This window comes from Dermacentor variabilis, chromosome 2, assembly GCF_050947875.1.
Source record: "Dermacentor variabilis isolate Ectoservices chromosome 2, ASM5094787v1, whole genome shotgun sequence".
In the NCBI taxonomy this organism is placed as follows: domain Eukaryota; kingdom Metazoa; phylum Arthropoda; class Arachnida; order Ixodida; family Ixodidae; genus Dermacentor; species Dermacentor variabilis.
Window position 1 is genome coordinate 84,819,290 of NC_134569.1, and position 22,914 is coordinate 84,842,203.

Below are 22,914 nucleotides of genomic sequence, written 5' to 3' on the forward strand. Positions count from 1 at the left end.
TCTCAGTTTGAGCTTACTGTTTGTTTCCTCATCTGCCTAGGCCTACCTAGAAAACCAGGCTGGCCCTGTGGACGAATCATTCCTTGCCAAGTACCTTCTGACACTGGACCAGCTGGCCTCTCTGGCACTGACCAACCCATGCAGCTCTGCACCTGCTACCATACCTGGACCCCTCAATGGGGAGTCGGCCAAGCAGGGGGAGCGAGCTGCTGTGGAGGATGCCATCAGCGCCATTGAGTCGTAAGTGGCTCACTGAAAAGGAAATAACTTGTGGTACTACAGTAGGTCCTTGCGGTACTACATATGGTCCTCGTGCATGTTTTCCTGGGTATAAAGTTGCTAAAGCCCTGTCCCTGCAAAGGGCTCATAGACATCTGTCCCTTTGATATGTCGTCGTTGCTGCTATGTTCCTGCATAATATCATAAGAAAAGTATCAAGTGTATTGTCTAAAACATAAGGGAAGGCCAAGTAAGCTTTAGCATTGCATTGACAATTTTAGGGAGATTGTCAGTATCTGTACCAAATTTCAGTGGTGCTACTCTCATGGCTAATGGTGCTGAAATGTGCTGAACGAAATTTTCTGCATTATCCTGACAATGTGCAGAGGTGTGGTGCCAAAATTGCTTAGACAAAGGTTTTACAGTACGATGCCATCCTGCACCACATGTTGTAGCCCTGTGTTCTAGAATGTTCCTCCACTCAGTCCTCCACATCGGCTCAAGGAAGTACCGTATTTACTTGCGTAATGATCACACCCCTGCATTTTGTTGTCAAAATTCATTTTTCTTTTCTTTCCCGTGTAATGATTGCACCCGGAACTTGCTGCAGCGATATGTCGTGTGCCAAATCTAGCTAATGATGATCGCACTTACCATCTGCCAAATGCTGTTGAATGCTACACGAATGACTCTTCAAGACATACTACGCGGGCTGCACGCACCAAAGATTCTTAAGCAGATGGCCCATTTTATTCCTTTTATCACTTTCCACACTTCCATTAAAAAAAAAAAAAAAGCTACAACCAAACTTTTCTTGGCTTTATTATTTTTAGGCTTTATAATGGTTGTGGTCAACACCAAAAAAAGTGCCTTTCGCTTCTTTTCGTCTGCACTCGTGGGCACGCAACAAATCGTGAGCGGCAACGATAGTAGCCACGTTTACACTGATACGTTAGAAGTGTACCCTATTCATATGCCGACGCTTGTAACACAGCTAAAATATTCGCCCATCCTTAGCAGAAACGTGCCATATTAGGATAGTAGTGAAGACAAGTGCTGCAGTTTCCGCAGCATACCCACCATGTGTTTCTATGTCACTGGCAGCTAAGCACGCTCATCTCTGTTTCTGTCCCCTCAAAGTGGACATGGCTACGTTATTGTTGCAAACTTTGCCGATATTAATGATATTATTCATTACTGATACGGAAGAAACTGTTTCAATGTGCGTAATCACTCACGAGAAGAAAAATAATCGCGTTCGGCACGTTCGGCTTGCTCCGCCGGCCGCCATTTTTGTTTTGGTGTCCCGCACTGACAGCGGCAGCCGCCTGCTTGTCATCTCGCAGCAAATGCGGGATGAAAGAAGAAAATGTTTCTTTTCGTGAGAAATTTAACTCGCGTAATGATCGCACCTCTGAATTTGCGTAAATTTTTTTGACGAGAAAGTGCGATCATTATGCGAGTAAATACGGTAAACCCTGCGAAATAGGGAGAATATGACATCACTGCACTCCGGAAATCTGCTGACAGATTTTTCGGATGCGAAAAATTCGGACTTGCTAGATATTTGGGACTTCATAAACTCACCGTCAGGGTTCCCATAGAGGTAATGCAATTTTGTGACCTATTTTTCAGATGAGTTTAGGTGCCAAAGTTTGATTTTCCTGACGAAATTGCTCGTTCCAAACTACGCTACCCGATCTTAGAGGCCGCCATGTTAGATTTTATGCTGGCTTAGCCAGGCCTGGCTTCCAGTGGCCTGCACTACAGTCGAACCCGGCTATATCGAACTCTCAAAAAACGCCTATCAGTTCGGTATAGAGCATAATTCGATATAAGCCTGCTAAATAATTGGATGTCATAAAAGCACATACCATTTATAAAATCACTTTATTGATTAAACTAGCTTAGTTTCGCACGAAATAGTCCTGCATTTTCTTCTGCTTTGGCAATTTCGCTGCCTGCGACGCACGCACTTTTCCACATTAAGGAGTCGGTCCACATTAAGGAGTCGGAGCAGCTGAGGCCGCAACTTTCCGCATTCGCGCAGAAGCACCGGACTAGTGCGAGCGCACCAATCACTTCGGAGGATGTGGGCCAAGGACCGTCGTTGCTTTCCTCATTGTGCCCACTTTCACTTGTGCTCGGTACGATGTTGGCAATGTAGTCTTCGTTTTCGGGCTCTCCCGTGGTCGCGACACATCATTTGCGCTCACAAACTCATCCACCGTTGATTCGTCAACAGCTTCCGGAAATTCTGACAGTTCGCTCCAAACTTCGGCAACACTGGCAACGGCTTCGTCTCATTCATCAGAATTTACGGTCATCACCGAGCACGCGGAAGTCGGCATGGCTGAAGCAATTTCAGATTAACCACTCGTACACGGCCGTGCGTACGGGTCGGGCGCCACGGGCACCGGGTCGCAAGTTTGGACGCTTTAGCCCTAATCTCCCCCTTATTCTCCAAGATCGTGCCGAGAGTGCTCCTCGGAATCTTGTGCTCTGCGGGGACATCCGACTTCTCACCGCGTTCGACACGATTTATGATTGCGAGCTTCACGACGAAAGGCAAATTCTTCCGCTTCATCACGACCACACTGCGAGAGAAGGCCTACAAGGCGCACACAAAAACAGCGAGACAAGTCGCAGTTTCGCCATCTTGCAGGATGAGGGCACAAGAGCATCTGATTGGCTGTCTGAGCAAGCGCTGTGGGCGGGCCAGGATCATTTTTTGCAGGGGGGGTGCCGACGGCTCGTCCGAAGCAGCGCGGTCGGGCGCGGTCACGGTAGGGAGAGCGGTTGGATGGAGCCGCGCAGCCGGCTTTTCTCCGCTACCGCAAGGGATAGCCAACTTCCGGGGGCACTTTCCGCCGCTTGACGTTCGATATATCGAGTGTCGCTGCTATTTTCGTTCAATGTAAGCGTGATTTTTGCGATATATACTCATTGTAACTATATCGTGTCCAGAAATTGTTCAATATATAGAATAATTCGATGTAAACGGGTTCGATATAGTCGGGTTCGACTGTATAGCCTCCAAAATTGGGATGCACATGCCATCCCTCAGTCTCGGAGGCCATGCCCACTCTCCCTTGGCCGACAAAACGCTCCAGGTGATGGCACTTTTTCTACTTGAGTTTTTTTTTTCTGTCAGTGCTATCGTAATAATCACTTAATGCAGGATCTGTTTTTTTTTAAATTAAAATTTTAAGGTTCGTTTGCTATCTTGCACTTGGCGCCCATAGAGCAGATGTGTGTCGGAGACGTCGCGCCTTTGTGCGTGCTTGTGTGGCTTTGCATTTGTGTGATCGGCGACACCTCCTGCACGTTCACAAGAGCCAAGTGGTGCGAAGGAACATGGCCCATTTCTTCAATCTCCATGGTGATCTCTGCCAAAGGAGATCCTCAACGTGGTGATGCTGTTGTCGACTGTATAAGGAGACGTCACTCATGCACAAATCCAAGCAAATTTGTTCACCTCCTCCTGATGCCCTGCTCTACAACTCCAAGGCAGGCCATTATTAGATATTTTCTTAAGCCGCTCGAAGCCTAATAAATTTAAATTTTCTGACTGGACGGTTTCCTTTACTATTTTTTAGTTCCCTTGAGGTACGGAAAATTGGTCGGCTACTCTATATTCCTTGTAGAGACCTGCTCAGTGCCACTTGTCGTGTGTATCGCACATTCCCTTGGGGATTTATGCCGCCCAAGCGACCATTACACTTTGTTTTTGATGCAAAAGGAGTGTCATGGTGCAGACGGGCTGGCCGGCTGACGTGGTAGTGGAGTTTCTTGTGACTGCGAGCGCTCCCTAATGCCAGCTGTATGCGGGGATCGTACACACAATGCCTTAACACCGTAATACGCAGAACGAGGCTGCATCAGCTGGGTCCGGCCGTGTCGGTACAAGGTTTGTCCGGGTAGAAACGACTGATGATAATATAGGGTGTCTACCAACCGGGAAAACCGGGAATTCTCAGGGATTTTAAGTACAGTAAACCCTCGTTAACTCGGAAGTTGTAAAATCCATGAAAAATTTCGAGATAAGCAGAGTTTCGAGTTAAGCAAAATGCCGAAAATTTCAGTGACCAGGTCACTGAAGGAGCCAGTAACATCCAGCACTGCTAACGGAAGCTCCACAGCACGAGGGGAGCTTTTGCAATAAACGCAGATTTCCCAGGAAAAACTGAATTTTATTATTTTGGAAAGAAGAACTGGGTGATGCTTGCCTGCTTGGAGTTGGCATTCGGCTCGAGAAAAGCATCCTCGAGCTGCTGAATGCACCGCATGAGCCGTTGTTCGCCACCGCTGCATTCAACTTTGTTGCGGAGCAAACATAGCAAGTTTCTTGTTTCTGCAGTTGTCGACACTTCTCTAGGTGGTTCTTCGTCAGCATGATCACCGTCGTTCACTGCCATTTCAACAATGTTGGCGTCGGACAACATTCCGATAACAGGCACGTCTGACTTGTAGAGCGCGTACTCTTCAAAAGTGATTTCGCCGTCTTCGGCATCGCTGGCGCAGCCGGCAGCTTTGCGGACTTCGTCGCAAACTTCATCGCAATCACTGAACTCGTCAGTGTCTGGCTCGAGCGATTTCTCGGTGCGCGAAAATCCTGCTTGCACGAAACAATTGGCAATCATCAATAGACGTACTTGTCGCCAGGCTTCGTCGATCAGGTGGACTGCACCCAGCAAATCTATTTCGTACTTCTTACCACTGTTGTAAGAACACAAAATACGGTGCAGGAGACTCTTCCTGTAAAATTTGCGAGCAACCTCGATGACTGCTTGGTCCATTGGCTGGAGCACGGACGTTATATTAGCAGGCAGGAACTCCAGCGTGACTGCCTCCAAGTTGTTGATTTTTCCGTGGCCGGGGCAGTTGTCCACAACGAACAACACTTCCTGGCAGTCCCTTGCCATTTTGCGGTCAAGAGCATGTACATACTCTTCAAAGAGCGTTGCAGTCATCCAGGCCGTTTTATTGGCGCGGTAAGTCGCATCTCTTGGGAGCCGTGCATTTCGGAAGCACCTTGGATTGAGCGACTTACCGATAACAAGCAGCGGCAGTTTTTCATCTCCGGTGGAGTTGGCTCTGAAAAGTATCGTCACTCGGTCTTTGCGCTGCTTAGCGCCTGAGCACGCTTCTCCCTTCGGCGTGTATGTGCGTCTAGGCAGCATCTTATAGAACAGTGCTGCTTCGTCGAGGATGAAAATGTCCTTGTCCGCGTAAGCCTTTTGCAGCTCAGCAAGGCGGTGGTTGCACCAGGTGTCTGCAGCCCCTTCATCAACAGTGCCGCTTTTGCCGTGGATAGGCTTTGAGGCCACGTTATTTCTTTTTTTAAATCGTTCAAACCAGCCATTGCTGCAATTGAAGTCTGTGTGGCCTATCTGCAACACCAGAGCGTCTGCCTTCTCCATCATCATTTGGGTTGTCACGGGAAGGTTGGCTGCCCTGACATTTCGGAGCCACAGCATGAGTGCTGCTTCGACGTCCGGGAATTTTGAGGCCCGAATTCGCTTCCACTCGCTGGAAAAACTTTGCTCGAAGCCATCGAAGACCTTCTGCAGATTTTTTAAAACTGTCGAAAGCGTCGACATGGGGATGCCGAATTCTTTGGCAATGCTTGTTTTGGATTTTCCTGCTTTCTCCACTTCCTTGATTAACGCGACTTTTTTCTCCAGTGTCAGAGACTTACACTGCTTGGGGCGGGACGTCGTCGTCCGTTGACCACACACGCACGCGCGCGCGCACACACACACACACACACACACACACACACACACACACACACACACACACACACACACACACACACACACACACACACACACACACACACACACAACAAAAAAAATCGCAGTCAACGCATCGTGCGCACAGCACGACGAAACAAAGAACAGAATTGCACACGCACAATAACACTCGCACATGCAAAATGCGGTGGCGCGACAACCCGATAAAACCCATGAGCCCCCGCGCGCAAGCGGCGCACACCACATGACTGCTTCCAAGGTTACTTGACGTGGTTGATGGACAACGGCTGCATCCATGGGAATTTTGTATTCGCCCTTAGATTGTGACCGCGTTTGGCATTTTAGTAGGAACCAAGCGCTCGCTCGGAGCCTGTAACTCCTTTTGGTAATGGCCTTTGCCTTCAGCCATCCCGGTCAAAATTTCGAGATATCCGCATTACGCCCGAAAAATGCTTCGAGATAAACGGGTGTGAATACATGGGGGAAGGCGCGGCGTGGAAAACTTTCAACTTAACTGATATTTCAAGATATGCGAGTTCGTGTTAACGAGGGTTTACTGTAATCTGGAAAAACTCAGGGAAAACTCGGAGAATTTGTGCCTATACAGGGAAAATTAGCTGTAATGTTATTGAAAGGGTCGAAAGTCGCGGCAATGCTGGCTTGAGTAACAGGCAGGAATCATAATGAATCGTCTTTGACGTCTTGTCGTTGGCCGGAGGAGTTGCCAGTGTACAGTCAACGACTGACTTTCCGGATTTTCGATAATTTGAACGGATTTGTGGCACCACCACATACCCCATAGAGTCAATGTATCAGAACGTCTGAAATTTTGAATGCAAGAACTTTTTGCCGTCCGATTTTCTGGACATTTTGCTGTGACTGTAGCTCCAAAAGGGGATTAACCAAAGCCACCACCGTTGCCATTTTGATTTCCTCACCACCTTGAACCAACGCTCTCGCACGCAGATCCGCTGGCAGCCGTAGCCACCACTGCGGCAACACTAGGCCTAGCTGTTTAGACGTTCGCTATGAAGCTTCTTGCCATTCAGTGCCGTGTTTTTTATTGAAAGAATTCGCTGCTGTCAACAATGGCACTGACTCCGCTTTTGTGGTCCTTGCAATTGGCTTAGAAGCTTGGAAAGCACAGTGCATTGTATAATGCCATTTCCCGAAAGTCAGCTTAGCCTCTGTACAGAACTGTTACTTGGTGAAGCATACGCAAAAGTATTGCAGTGAAGCATAACAAGCGTGGGAAAGGGCTATTGCCACGACACAGCATGTATTCCTTAATTATACACGCTTGCACGCGGTATTTCCTGTCACAGTATGATCTCCGATGTGCCTAATATGTGTACCAACAGGCCTTCAGAGTGTTTTCGAATGTGGCTGGGGTGGTTTGAGCCCTTAAGGGCAATAAATGACATGCATTTATTTTTTCCAACTGGCCGATTTTTTGGACGTTTACGTGCCCCCTAGAGAGTTAAAAAAAATCGGATGTGGACTGTGCAACTGACCAAGAAGATGCTTCAAATGGTCCGTGAGGCGAACGAGTGGCGGAAGGAGGACAAGAACAGAAAGCACCTATGCATTGATGAATGAACGGCAAAGGAAGCATGCTGCCACCGTTTTGAAGGAGCTTGGGCTAAAAAAATAGCGTTGGCTGATGCCAAGATGCAGGTGTCCCTCACCCAAACCAAAATAAACTCTTTAAAGCAGTTAAACACAACACTGAGGTGTCATGCGCGAGCTGAGAGTATGTCAGGACAGTTGAGGTTGACTTACAAGCAGTTGAGAGAGAATCTCAATTGGGGGGGGGGGGGGGGCAAAGTTCGGGCCTCATACCACTGAGCTTGCTATCAGTTGATAGAAATAGCTCATATTCAAAAATATTTGCTTCTGTATCCATTTCCTTTTTATTCGTATTTGAGAATGTCCAACTCCATTTGCAATTTTTTTCGTGGACATTTTATTTGCTGTGCATTTTACTAACCCCTCCCTTCTATTCTCTTTTTGAATAACATAAACACTACTCCTTAGTGTTCAAATTCGTTTAAGTCGTTCTTTTTCAAAAAAAATTTTCATATGCTTACTAGAGAAGGAGAGCATTGGGCGATATGGTTTCAGCCCATGTTGACATAAAACATAGTTCTGCATCAATCAGGGGAATTTTGCAAAGGCACTCAGGGAAAACCTGGAAAACTCAGGGAATTTGGAAATGTCTACTTGGAAGTGTCAACTTGGTAGACACCCTGAACAATAACATGACCTGGACAGAGGGAACGGCAACAAAAACAGCATGTATTTCAGAAATTGCAAAAGCATGTGTAAAGATTGGGCTGATTAGTTGCTGATAGGCACGCAGATCTTCTATATATGGCGAAAATCTTCAAGCCACTTTTAACTCTTTTGTTCCACCCCTATTCAAATCCGTTAATAGGGATCGATGCTTTAGATCGCCGATTTCGACTTGTTGGAGCCGTTTAGTTTCCACTTAAGGCCACCCAGTAGTTCGTACAGGCACCACACTTTCAGAATCAGTTAAAATTTTTATGCGGCGGCGATGTTATGATTTTTGATGGAAATTGTTGCGAACTAATATGTACCATATTTACTCCAATCTAGCGTGCAGTTTCTTACCTATAAAATGGGTCCAAAAATTGTGTGCACGTTATAATCGAGTGTGACCTTAAACCTGCGCTACCATATCGCCATCGGCATTTCAAAATGGCCGCCTTGTATGTGCTTCGTACGTGCCTCGAGCCTAGCTGCTGTAGCTTTCTCCATGTGCTGTAGTACATGAGCTTAGCCTTTGGTGTAGGTTAGTGCACCGTCTGTCTTCCCATTTTCTGCATTTGCTCTATCAGCATGGAAGTGCCCACTGCAAAGATGGGCGTAGTTCATCACGATGCTACAGTACAGTCTACTTGTCTTAGAGGGGTGAAAGGAAGGGTTTGGGAGAAAACATTTGTTTATCTGATATATTGTTTTGTGTGTTTTACGGTACTGGTACTAAATCATATACTAAACTTGTCTGTGGAATTTAACGTAAGCTTGTGTGTTGTGTGAAATATTTGATGGTTATTCTGTATTATTAAATAATGAGCCATCTTTACAGAATTCCTGTCTGAGACCAGAAATTAGCAAGTCATAGTACCACACGCACGCACGCACACACACACACACACACACACACACACACACACACACACACACACACACACACACACACACACACACACACACACACACACACACACACACACAAACACACACACACACACACACACACACACACACACACACACACAAAAAAAAAAAAACCCCAGATCAAAGAGAGAATTTCCTTACAACCTTTGTGTCGTCACGGTACTGTGAGCACCACTGTTGGGCCCTGGTGAAGCCTGATGTGCAAGAGACTGCACTGCTTGTGTGCTTGTGCTGTTCAATATTATCCTAGTAATGTGCAAGGCAATAAGAAAAGTGTGGTATCTTTGTCAGTGCTGTAGTCTGTAGACTTTCCATCATGGGTAGATGATGCACAATCATGCGGTTCTTCAGTGCATAATAGTTAGACAGGTGTGCTAAACTTTGACATTAAAATATGGCAGTTCTCAAGATTCCTTCTTTTTTAAATGTTTTGTTTTCTTCTTGAAAGTGTTAATAAAGTGCTTGCTGCGGTTCCATTTAGTATGCATGTTCACCAGGTATATGTGAAATATAGGGCATTGTATAAATTTTACTTGTGCCCAGGCTGGATGGCTTGCTGGACAAGGCTCACAAGAAGAAATGGACACGTGGTGGGGCCTGGGACTTCGTGCTACATCATGTCACCGGCCAGCTGTACTTGCACATGGCCACTTTGCTTCTCAAAAGGGCCTGGAAGGTGTGTGTGGCTCCTGGTTATCGTCTTGCAAACACAGTGCACTACTTGTCAACTCATTTCTAAAGATAGCACAATAGACAGTACGTGAAATTTTGGTATGCAGGACTCTAGGAGTCCTTAAGAATGTTCATAGTGATTTGTCTGGTGTGACATGACATTAGTTAACTAGTTGGTCCTCCTCTTCTTTTTTCTTATGGTCATAGCCACTTCAGACGTGGTGCACACATCTGTATCTGGAATTTGTTTTTTCCAGTTGTTCTATGGGCTAGTTGATGTACATTCATTGTTCTTGTGCTGTCTACCACACTAACGCTGACGGGGGGAACACCAACTAGGAAGGAAAACATGCTAGAAGTGCAAACTGCCAACTAATTTATTGTCAGATCAAACCACATACAGTGGAACCCCATTGATACATTCCTTGCTGTTGCATTTTCCAGACTGTTATGTTTTTTTTTTTTTTTCTTGCAGTCCTTTAAGGAAGCGAGCAGTGTGATTTTACTGTATTTAAGCCTTTCAGTGTCTGGTTTTCTTGAAAGTGGTGCACCCTCAGTGTCGTTTTTTTTTTCTTGAATATTATAAAATGAACACAATAGTTTATTTTTGCCTTTGTAGAAATGAAAATATGACACAGATAATGGCAAATACTCTCTTGTTGTGGTCCTTGCATTCCTACCTAACAAAAGGAATGTGAAAAGCAACACGGTGGGGCAGAAGTATGTAAATGTACCAGTATGTCAGTGATGCTGAAACGGTTGAGGGGGCGTGGTTCCTATAAGGGCTAAAATTGCGGGAAACAAAGTTTTGGGAAAACACTCATTTTGCATGTGCAATTCAGTAATACCTCGTTAACCCGAATTCACATGTCTAGAAAATTCTGTTTATTTTAAATTTCCCGCGGCTTCGAACTATTTCCCATACGTGTCATGTATTTATTGCCCTTTATCTTGGAGTATTTTTGGGCCAAATTGCAGATATCTTGCAATCTTGACTGAGAATGGGACAAAATTTTCGCCGCCGTTCTATTTTAACAAGCTTTGCACGAGGCTGCCACGCCCTCGCCATGCCTACCGCAAAGCTGACGCTTTCCTTGAATGTGAAATTACAATCTAGCGGCATAACAACTTTGTCAAGCAACTATGTGGCGTGTCATATGTCGGGAGAGACGTGTGCAGAGGCAGGCCCTGCAAAATAGCATGCTTGATGCAATTTGTTTTGTTCGCTTTATTCAATGCACATGATTTATCATTGGAGTTGTGATTTTCATTTTAATTTTATTTTATGCAATGTAAAAAAAAAAGTGCACATGCCGCATGCGTTACGGTACATGCAGCTCGTGTAGCGCGTAGTACTTGTGAATGCTCACATTGCTTTCTGTGGCACCATTCTAGGTAAGTTTGTGGCACTGCAATTGCGTAGTCATACGCTGGCAGTGCTCTGCACGACGCATGTGGCACGGACTTAACAGGAACGGTGCCACAGAAAGCGACCTGAGCATTCATAAGTACCGTATTTACTCAGATCTAACGCGCACTTTTTTTTCCCATAAGATGGGTCCGAATATTGTGTGCACGTTAGAATAGAGTACGACACTAAATCTGCGTTACCGTATCACCATCAGCATTTCTAAATGGCTGCCTCGTACGTGCTTCGAGCCTAGCTGCCGTAGCTTTCTCCATGTGCTGTGGTACATGTGGTTAGGCTTTGGCTTAGGCTAGTGCACCGTCCGTCTTCCTGTTTTCTGCATTTGCTCTATCAGCGTGGAAGTGCCGACTGCAGTGACATGCCGAGTTCATCACGATGGTGCTATTGAAAGGAAAGTGATCACATGTGCGGACACGGATGGAAATCAGGCTGCATCACGGGCGTTCGGGTTCCCGAAACTTGCATTCGTGTCTGGCGCAAACAGGAGGGGCGTTCTACACCGGCGGCTGCGGGGCCCTTATCTTTAAAAGCGATCTGCGACGAAGACAAGAGTCTACACATCTAGGTGTACCGCGCTATGTTATGTTCTCGTCGCTTAGTTCGCATCGAAGCGTGAGGCCACACAAAAGCCACACAAAGGTCAATTCCCTCGCTCCTGCTACTGTACTTTCCCACTCCAACATTTTGATATAGAGTTTCTGTGATCTTTGCGTGAGACGTGTTCATGCTTGCTTGTGCGAGCATGACACCATGCTTGTTAATTTAGTTAGTAAGCGAATGTTTAAAAGTTTATACAGCTGATAAAACTGCTATCCTTACTTTTCGTGTATCTGTCTACTAATTTGCTATCGTAACCGATGCTTCACCTTTCGGGCGAAACTGCGACTTTGTTTACTTATCACAACTTTAGTGTATTGGGAGTATACCTTTCTTTTTCCAAATGAGAGAAAGCTGTATTTCTGTGTGAAAGAATGAGATGCGCGGTACTGTAAAGGACTTTTCTTTTTTTAGGTCGCCACTAACAGGTGCACCTTAAAATGAGGGCAGTTTCTTTTCCTTTTTTTCTCTCTCTCTTTTTTTTTTTTTTTTTTTTGTCACGGAAAACAGGTGCACGTTACAGTTCAGAAGCTTGTTGAAAAGCTGGTGAGTAGTGAATTTTTTTAGAAAGAACTCCACTTTTCACTGCAATTTCTGCAACATTGCTTATCTAAAAAATCCGCTTATCTTCAAATTGTTTCCGGTTTTTACTACTTTGAGTTAGCAAGGTATTACTGTACCTAGATTATGCTATGTAATAGAGACTAGTGGGGTATATAATGTTACCAGCAGCACAGACAGCACATTTGCAGCACTGAGAAGTGTGAACGACGTGAGACAGTGTCCATGGCTTATGGTTTTTGTTGAACCTGACGTCAGTACCATGCGTGTACCGTCGACTGTGGCGAGTTTTGCAATGGGATGCCGTTTTCGCTCCATAGAAGATGAATGCTGTGACACTTGAACAGGTAATTTGCACATATTTATAAAACAAAAACTAACTGCCGCACCTTTATGCATTCTTCATTTCTTTACCGTGCAGGGCATGGGAATAGGCACATGAAGTGGTAAATGTAGTTCTAGGGCCAGTACATGGCTGTACGATAACAAGTGTTTGGCAGTTTTTCGAGAGGGAACAGTCACACTTTTAGTATGGCCATTCTCGCGAGGAATGCTGGCTACAAAACATTAGTGCTGCTGCACACTGCACACACACACTGCGCTTAGCCTTATGGGGCTTTTTTCTATGTTTTTGAGTGACAGTGCCAAATTTGGTATCATTATGTTCAGATTGAAGTGATCTAGGGGGTGCTTCTATTTCTATTTCTCTAACATTGTTTCCCAAAATTACAATAAAAAAATGTAATGAGATAAAATTAAGAAAATATTTGCAGTAAATGTTTTTGTTTTCTTACCAACAGAATGCTTTCAAACAAATAAAAATGGTACATGCCTGAAAGCAAATCGTTGGCATTGGGGTCATGCACTTTTTGCGTTTATTAAGGTGAGATTGCCAAACTCTCTGCAAGACTTAGCGCAGCACAGGACCCGCCCATGTAGGCTGTGCTCGAGCAATTTCGACCTATGACAAAGGGCGTATGGTAGAGCTGGAATAGAAGCTGATTGGAATAATTTTCTCCTTGCCCTGGTATTGTATCCGATTACACTGCGGAGGCAACTTCTAGCCCAATCTTCTTGGGATAAAATGGTGTGTGTTAGAACCAGGTAAGTACTGCAATCAGACATTGTGAGCTACCGTTATTGCCTAGGAATCTTCCTAGGGCAGACCGAAAATAGGTGTTGTTGAGGGGGTGTAACGTGCGTTCAAAGCATTCATTGTCCCCTAAGCTCATCCACAACAGATGCTTCCAGTAAATGGTCTATATTACAGTCGCCATGGGTTCAGGCGTGCACATGCTGATGGGTCAAGTTTGATTTATCTGGCACAGGCCAAATTTAAGATCAAGCTAATGAAAGTTGGGCAATGTGGGCTGAAGGTTGTCCATAGCATAGGTGTCACTTCTTGTGTGCCTGTTTTACACTTTGTACCATTCTCATTCATGAGCTTATGGCTTGTTTCCCATTGTAACTATTGCCTTCATTCATGTGTAAAAGAGCTTTAGTAAATGAACATGAAGAGAATTCGGAAATCCACTTTGTGGGGTCTAACATGTGCTATTGGGACAAAGGAGCGACAACACAGTATTGAAAACAGTCACAAGGGCACCTCTTGCACCTTTCGCACACTAATGCCTGCTAGCCGAATCACAACACCTAGAACATTCCGATGGGCGTGCGACAAATTGAGGAAGTCTGACTCTCGGTGACCGGATAGTGAGCGAATATGTTGGACACCAACGGCTAATTGTTTGCGCATATGGTCACATGAATGGTGACGCGTTCGAATGATCGATTTCATCCATTCTAGTGTCCTGCTCCTGAGCCTTTTGCAAGACAGTCCCGCGAAGCGGGTCGGCGCACATGTCAAATTTACGCGCTACTTGCTGACCCCAAGAGCAAGAGCCTGCTCCCTGTCGTCCCGGCGTAACCCTGCTGTCAGATGGCATTAGCAGCACAACACTTGTGCCATCTCTCATAATATGCTGGAACCACACCATCTGCTGCCGGTGCTTAGCTATGGGGAGAAGCCGGATTACAGGGGACGTGAGAGCCATGCGGAAGAAACATCAGCGGACACGTTAGAGTCGAGCATCCCCACATTACCCCAATCTTAAACCACTACATACAACTCTCAAACATGTCACACGGTCTAACATCAGTGCATGTTTTGTGAAGCAGAAGTAGTACATGCAGCAGCGGCTGCACCAAGAAAATGCCCATGTACTGTCCATAACATGCCCGCTGACAATGCAATGTCTCATGGTTACACCACTGGCATTCGTTGGTCACAGCAGCACTACAGATTTCACAACATGACTGCAGGTCAAGATCCCAGAAATGGCGATGTACTAGTCGGCACGAGCAGGAGTGTTCGCCACATACTGGACACCTATGCCTGGTCGTTTGTGTGTATGGTCACACGAATGACGGCACATTCGAACGATCATGTTCGTCCATTCTGGTGTAGGCCTCGCGAGACAGTCTCGTAGAAGCATGGATTGGCGCACGTGCGGAACATCTGCACTGGTTGCTTGCCAGCAGCGAAACATTCATGCCATCTCTCATAATGCGCTGTAACCAGACCGACCGCTGCCAGCATTAAGCTATGCTGAGAAGCCGGACTACAGGAGACACAAGACTTATGGGGAAAATAAAATATCGAGGGATGCGTGAGAGTCGCATACCGCCACGTACCTCATACAGCTAGTGCATAAGGAGGTCTTAGATTTCGGATGCAGAGACGCTTCTCCATCTGATTTTCCAGACGTTGGCAACACTCGAAGCCGCCACCACTGTTATTATGATTATTTCGCAGCATTGAACCAGCACTCTTGCACCATAATACGCTAGCAGTCGTAGACATATAGGCAACACTTAGCCTAGCTGCTTCAACATTCGCTACCAAGCTTCCTGCCATATGGTGCAATGTTTTTATTGAAAGAATGCACCATTCTCAGCAGTGGCGCTGGCTCCACCTTTGTCATCCCCACTGGTGGCTTTGAAGCATGGAAAGCACTGCAGAAAGTGTCTGCTTTGCATACTGCTGGTTCCCGAAAGTCTGCTTTGCCGTAATACGGACGTGTTGCATGGTCACGCATACGCAGTGTATTGCGCTGGAGCATACGATGTGTGCAAAGGGGCCTGTCACACAACACCTGCTATATTTTACACGCATGTACACGCAATCTCCTGTCACAGTACCAAGCACTGATGATGTTTAATAAATGCACTGGCAGGCCTTCATAGCCGTTTCAGACGTGCCTGTGGCATTTTCACTGTCCCTAGGGATTTAAAAAAATAGAATGTTGACTGTGCTTTTAAGATCACTATTTTAAATGCAGTGTCATTTTATGCTACATATATGAGCTGAAGTAGATGCTGAAACAGCAGTTTTTCTCAAAACATGCCTTTTGCTCACTGTACTAGTTTAGCTCATGATCAACTGTTATCTCATGATTACTAGAGCGATATCTCATGATCAAAGATAGCTGGAGCTATAATTTCTTTTACCAGAAAGCCTAATTAGTATGAGTATACCAGATAGTGCTATGAGCATATTTTTAATTTTCTGCCCATATATTTTCAGATTAGATCTTGTTCCTCTCAGTAGTAATGCTACAAAAACTGAACTTTGATCATCTGCAGAATTACCAACTTGATTTGATTTGAAAACTTCTTCCAGCAGTGCAGTTATTGAATGGTCTAGTATCTACCTATGCAGTAATATTATCTTTCTGCTAAGCAGTTTTTTTTTTCTATTGTCTCCAGATAGAGTGGTAAATTTATCAATCTCCTAAACTGATAAAGAATTATTGCGTATTTTCATGTTGTAGTGAGGGTGAAAAGCACAGAAGCAAAAACTGAATCGCGAACGGTACACTCAAAGCACAACAATAGCGGCAAGCTCAGTTGGCAATTGTCGAAAATCTGATCAGCAGTTCAAGTGCGTCGGCTTTTATATGTGACTTGTCGAAGGTTCTGGTGTAATTGCTGGGGCCCGCATGTCTTCAAGAAAGTACTGAATAATTTGCGTCACACATACAATCACATCACACAAGCTTTGGTGACAACAGACAACGGATACAACCATCGAAAACATTCAAGAAACTTCATATGCATGCAGATGCGTCTTATGCTGACCGATAACGCTTAACATTTCTTAGCTGATAGAAAGCGATCAGCCGATAAAGGTAAACAAGTACTCATGTCAATACTTATCAGCATGAGAAACTAAACTCTGTGGATTTTTATGTTTGGCCATAAAATGCAGAAAATATTTCTTGACTTGCAGGAGAGTTACAACTGGCAAGAAGCTCGCAGCTGGGCTGCGGCCCTGTTGCTGAGTGCCCACTCGTTGCGGCCTCCAAGTGGCCTGTCACAGGAGACTTGGTTTCTGGCGCTCGACTCCGCCAGGCAGAGGCTTTACCGTCATGTCTTCCTTCGAGCTCACCACCGGCTCTCGGTTACTGGTGAGTGCCATTTTCATTAGGAAACCATAGTGGCTTCACCACAATGGGTTGCAGGCAGAGATGCAGATTGAACTAAACGTCTCATTCTTGGGCCAGCGAAGTTTGCTCAAGACCACATTAATTGCTACTGGCGCTTGTGTAACTACTCAGTTCTAACATCTTCCTCTGGGGAATGCTTACTGAAAATGATGCATACATTAGAATTTAGTGAGAAACTAGTTCTGCAGTGTCAGCACCCTGTCATAATTGGCTTGGCAAGTGGCTTTATCCTTGAAACACTGCTTGCACTCATGGCATGGAGGCCAATAAATCTTGTGCGTGTCATGCATGAAGCATCCTCAGTGCTATGATATTTTTTAGCTGTATTTGTAGAAGATGAAATTGCAGTGTGGAACGTGTCCTAATGTCGCATATGAGTGCAAGTAATTTCTTGGATTAAGCTTCACAATACCGTGGAATCAAGCCAACATGTGATCTTTGGTGGAGTCGATGAGTGATCCGGTGGAGCTGACTTTTGTCAGGCCCGTAGAGTGGCCTTGCCAACGCACTGGTTGCATTCCTGTTGACAGGGTGTCCTACGTCGCTCTACCTTGGCTCCCCCATTCCCTCCCCATAATAAAAAACAATAAAGAGAGAGAGAGGGAGGGAGGAAGGCTTTTTGTGCAGTATCTTGCAGCTCGTTGGCCGTTCTCAGATGCCTTGTAACTTTATCAGGAGCCAGCAATCATACGCTACGAAGTCTGGTCGTGTCATCAAGATCGGCGGCATTCGCTTCCATGGGTGTCCTCATCCCTTTACTCCAGGCCTCCTGTCGTCTTTGGCAGTCCATGACAATTCGAAACTTTTCTACCATTTCATCCGTCAGATCGCACAATACGTAGTAGCTTCACTGCTGCAAATCAAATCATGTCATTACTCAAATCATGTCCAGACCACCATCAGGCAGCAGCTAGGATGCAGCAACGAAAGAAACTCGAGATAACCAGGCAGCTCTTGGAAGTGTCATTCTTACAACAGGCGAAGTGCACAGCTCGCTGCTTCCAAAATGTGTGCGAAATAGGCGTGCCAGTGATTCAGATTCGCGTTAGCCAATGTTAGCGCTCCCTGCATGCCACGTGACTGCTGTAACTAATTGGAAGGCTAGATTTCTCTTTTTGTGCTTGCTTTTGTTACTTTTATTTCTGCATGGAGAAATGCAGTGCCGTGGCTATCGTGACTATCGCCGACCTCTCATGTTTGCTGCATTACCAAGATGGCGGCACTACGTCAACAGTAAGCAGCGCTCGTGCTGTGAGCGGTGTGATAGCACATTCTGAATGTGGATTTTCTTCCCAATTTTGAAGACAACACACCAAAAAAGTGCAATTTTCTCAAATTCTGCCTGGTATTTCTTGCAAATATTTTTCCATAAGATGAAGGAAGGTTCTAGAATTCATACAAAAAAAAATTGCCCCCCCCCTTAATTTCCCGATGGTGTTGCGTTACATATGAATTTCGGGTGATACGAATTTTGTTCCGTCCCGAGATTCATATCATCAAGATTCTACTGTATTTTAAACTTCACAAGCATTTATGGCTCTCTTAAGTTTACGAAACACGTCTTGTGGCAATTTTCTTTGTGTTAGTTCACAATTGGCCTAAATTTCCATACTCTTATTTCATGGTTGTTGTCGTGCCATCGGCCACGGCGGCCGCATTTCGATGGGGGCGAAATGCGAAAACACCGTGTGCTTAGATTTAGGTGCACGTTAAAGAACCCCAGGTGGTCAAATTTCCGGAGTCCTCCACTACGGCGGGCCTCATAATCAGAAAGTGGTTTTGGCACGTAAAACCCCAAATATTATTATTATTATTAGTTGTCGTGCCATGAAGTGGGAAGTGATGTAACATTTTGGGTATTGGCTACAGTAGAACATTGGCTGTTTTATTGACCCAACTTTTTCTTGTGCTTTATATGTTGCATGTGTGCTAGCATAGTCAGATTTCTTGTTTGTATGTGTGACAGCCTTATCAAAGTACATGAAGATGTGCACCCAAATGTAAGTGCAATGCCCAGCAGCATTTGTTCATAGTTTTTATTAGGGTTCTGACTTGCAGTGCCTTGGTGAGTAAAAACGCAAATGCTCGTAATTGAGTCCATTTGTCGGCTTTGAGGTCAGCTTCCTTATCAATGTTGCATGGCATACAATAAATGTGTTCGCCTGCTGCCACAGTTGGCCAGTTATCTCTGCATTGCATGCCATTGCATGATCTATCACATTTGATGGACAGTTATGGTGGGTCTATTTATGCATATTTTTTAGAGCAGCTGATGAGGCATAAATGTTCACGTCAGCTGTGCACTTTCAAGGCTGACTTTAGATGTCGGCTACACTTATATGCAACAAACAGATAAACTTTGCTGTCATTGTTTGCAAATTGATTTATTAATTTCAACAAAAACAACAATATACACTTAGCATAATGGGGTGATTTTATTGTGACGACCTGATTGAGGTGCAGAACTTCTGCTAGTACCGACAGCAAATGTCAGTGCAATAAATTTTATTAAACCTTCAGTGCACTTATATCCTGGCCATAACACTGGTTCTGAAAGTTTTGCCGCAGCCTATGACACACCAGCTCTTGTGTTTGCGCTGTGATTTTTAATAACAACCGACGACTAGCGACAGACACTGCTAGCTGTTTAGGTAGCTGCTTTTTCTTGCCCTTGAGACAATAACAAGAGAATGTTAGCTTTTTAGATTTAAAACATTTTCTGAAAACAACTTTCTTCCTTGTGCACAGGTCACATAGTGCATGTTCTCTGTGAAGTTGAAAGCAAGTCTCGTTGGCTGTCTGACCTCAAGCAAGAAGCATGCACACCCGAGGTTGGTCATTCTTTGTTGATGCTTATCTGTGGGCTGTCTCTTTTATTAAATTTGTGTGATTTACTGCTTGTGCACTTCATCATAATGAGTATCAAAAGCTGGAGCAGTAGAGTGAAAGTTTGTTCGTTCAGATTTTTTCAGACTGTAGAAAGGTGTCTGTATAGTAGACTTCAGTTAATTTTGCTCCAGTTGATTCAATTTTTGTGTTCGATTTGGCCAAAGGTCCCGGCTAGTGCCCATAGATTTCTATGTTCCTAAACTTCTGTTATTTTCATCTCGAAGTTGGCCTTCGCCGGTTAATTTAAACTTGACGAGTCGGCTTTGCAACTATACAACCATGTTGTACAATGAAGCATATCATAAATAGAAAGGACCCACTGTTATGGGACGTAGTACGCATTTCTTAATTATATAAACGCACATGCACTCTCTCTGGTAGCAGTATGAGCACCTAGATGCCTGATAAGCATATTGGCAGCCATTCAGAGCTGTTTCCTATGTTGCTGTGGCAATTTGAGCCCTCGTTTTGCCCACCCTGCATGTCTCGCATATGGTACCATTAACAGGGCTTAGTATGCATGTCTTCATTATATGCACTTGCATGCACCATGCAAAACAGTGAAAAACCATGTCTTTTGCTAAAGCTAGTGAAAAGAAAGGCAGTGAGATGAAAAAACTTGTAAAATCAAGGTGACGTTTAAAGCGAACAAAAGAGTGGAAATCTATACAAAACTCTGAAGGCCTGTCAGTAAACTTGGGCATCTCGGTGCTCATACTGTGACTAAAGAGAGCACATGTATGCATGCAAATTAAGAAACACGTACAATGTCCCGTAATGGTGGCACCTTTTCTCGCTTATCATTCTTCACTGCACAAAATGGCTGTATTGTGGTGAAGCGAAGTTTAAAGGCAAATACTGTCAAGTGAAACGGTGTATTTGGGAATTTTTTCTGCCAAATAACTCGACTAGTTTTGTTGGTCCTGTCAGGATCAAATGCATGGAAGTCGACTGTAATCAACTCCAATTACTGGGGATGTGCAAATACCGAATAGTGAGTTTCGAATTAAAGATTAAACTGAATCAAGAAAAAAAGCCTGTATATAAAACTGAATAGCTGAAAATTTTACACGAAATCTAAATACTGTGCTAGAAAAGACTGTGCGTGCTTCACGTGCTTGGAAGTCTCCTAGCATTTGGTGCATAGAAATGAAGATATTCAGTACAGTCTACTCTTATTAAAGGAAGCTATAAATTAGTATGCCAGCACTGATTACAGATCAGTTATGGTATCAGAAGGTTGGCATATTATATATATTCTTTAATTATAGAATGTCTATTGAATAGAATCAAATGCTTTTTTCCCATTGAAGCTAAAGAATTCGTGACTGAATACCAATTTTTATGTTCTACTGGATACCTCAGTTTAAGTGGTCCTATGTTTTAGGATACTCTTCTATTGACCGTAAAGTATTGCTTATTACTTTTCCTCTGAAGTACTGTATAGCTTTCCCATCTGTACGGCAGGTGGGTTATTGTAAGGCCAATCTGCTCTACAAGTGAAATCACAGACTGCACATCATGAGGCTCGATCATCGTTCTGTGCTTACCCATTGTTAGTGCGGTGCTGGTCGACTGCGCGAGGTTTGTGTCAGTATTGGAGGTGCTTTTTTGTCAGGCTTGCCTTGATTTGACACCTGTGAAAAATTCCTACATTGGGAGTATGGTGGCATGTTTATGCGAGAGTTGCCCAAATGTATGCAGCCAGGTGGGAAATGTCCTATGGTCGCATGGCACTTTCATGCCTCCTGTGTAAATCCAAAGCTAGTCTTGTGACATGTTGCCCAAAGCCACAAGAAAGACCAATGTGTGTTTTTGAACGGCCTTGAGAACAGCTGCCACATGGTGTGTCATAAATATGGTGGCCGTGAGCAACTTCATTGACATTCCATACACTTGCTATGTTGGCGAGGTCGTGTCTCAGCTTTCCGACTGTCATGCAGCTGCTGCAAACAGGACTGCATTGATTTGGTGCCAAACTATGGACACTCGGTGAAGTAACACTGATTAGGCTTAATGGCCAAGGCAGTGCGGTCGTGGCATAAGTTTGTCACTACTTCTGTAGTAACGGGATGCAAACCGTTACGAAATGCTTGCCTCTTCTTCATACGTGTGGCTCATCAGGTAATTGGTCCTGAGGTCTCATATGTTGATTAGATTCACGACTGTTGAACTGGCGCTATTCATCACCACATATCCAGTACGATCCCCTTGCCTTCCATTGGTTAATTGGCTCGATCCTAGTGCCTATTTTGGCACTTTCCAAAATATGTGCTGCTTTTGTTGCTGTTCCGCATTGTGTTATTTCGATCGGCCCTGTTCACCTGGATGAACCTTGTACTACTGACAAAGGTGGCCCAGGCTGACGCACGGCCATTCTGTGGGTTTTGGCCGCTGTGTGTGCAAATGCCGTATCAGGCAGACGTTGGGTGGAGGGGCCGGGGGGCGCATGCAGTAGGCCAGAAATGCTCACAGACAGTCAGCTACCGCATCAGCCAGGGTGCATTCGTCACTCCATGAGCACTGAGGACAACGAAGTGAGGCACTCGCCGGCGCGGTATTGAGCACAAGACTGCTTGGCTGCGCGCACGACATGTGGCTAGCGCGGGTATCTGCACCGAATGGGGCCGAATATTAAAAAACAATCAAATGGTCAATATTCAATTTGCGAATTGAATTATTCGAATGTTTGCTATTTGATTTAGTGATATTTGAGCATTTGCACATTCCTACTAATTATTGTGATTTATATACAAAAACAATTTAGTGCCTGTTGCAGCGCATTAACAAATGGTGCCACTACAATCACTTCGTTAGTTTATTGCATGACATAATTGCAGAAACTAGTCTGCCTGAAATAATGCAAATGATCTATGGCTTACAAGTTCTCTGGCAAAACCACATTAAATCTGCGGCCTTTAAAATTTCTCTGCTGTTCACTGTGGAGTGGCGCTGCAGCATGTCCAGCATACAGAGGTTTGCGCGTGACACAGGCGAGCGCGTGTTTCAATTTTATTTTGTGGGCGAGATTGCAGGCAATTTTTTAAGCAGCTGATTAGACAAAAGGTCTTAC

At 44.8% G+C, this 22,914-nt stretch overlaps 1 protein-coding gene across 2 annotated transcripts in view; it reads left to right on the top strand.

Moving 5' to 3' along the window:
- The window catches only part of LOC142572214 (E3 SUMO-protein ligase RanBP2-like), a 163,568-nt gene that overhangs the window by 25,640 nt on the left and 115,014 nt on the right, over nucleotides 1-22,914 (top strand). For both annotated transcript variants that reach the window (XM_075681165.1, XM_075681166.1), the window contains 4 exons: nucleotides 41-240; nucleotides 9,729-9,861; nucleotides 16,736-16,913; nucleotides 19,701-19,783. In XM_075681165.1, the coding sequence (XP_075537280.1) occupies nucleotides 41-240; nucleotides 9,729-9,861; nucleotides 16,736-16,913; nucleotides 19,701-19,783 (594 nt within the window). The remainder of the gene's footprint in view (nucleotides 1-40; nucleotides 241-9,728; nucleotides 9,862-16,735; nucleotides 16,914-19,700; nucleotides 19,784-22,914) is intronic.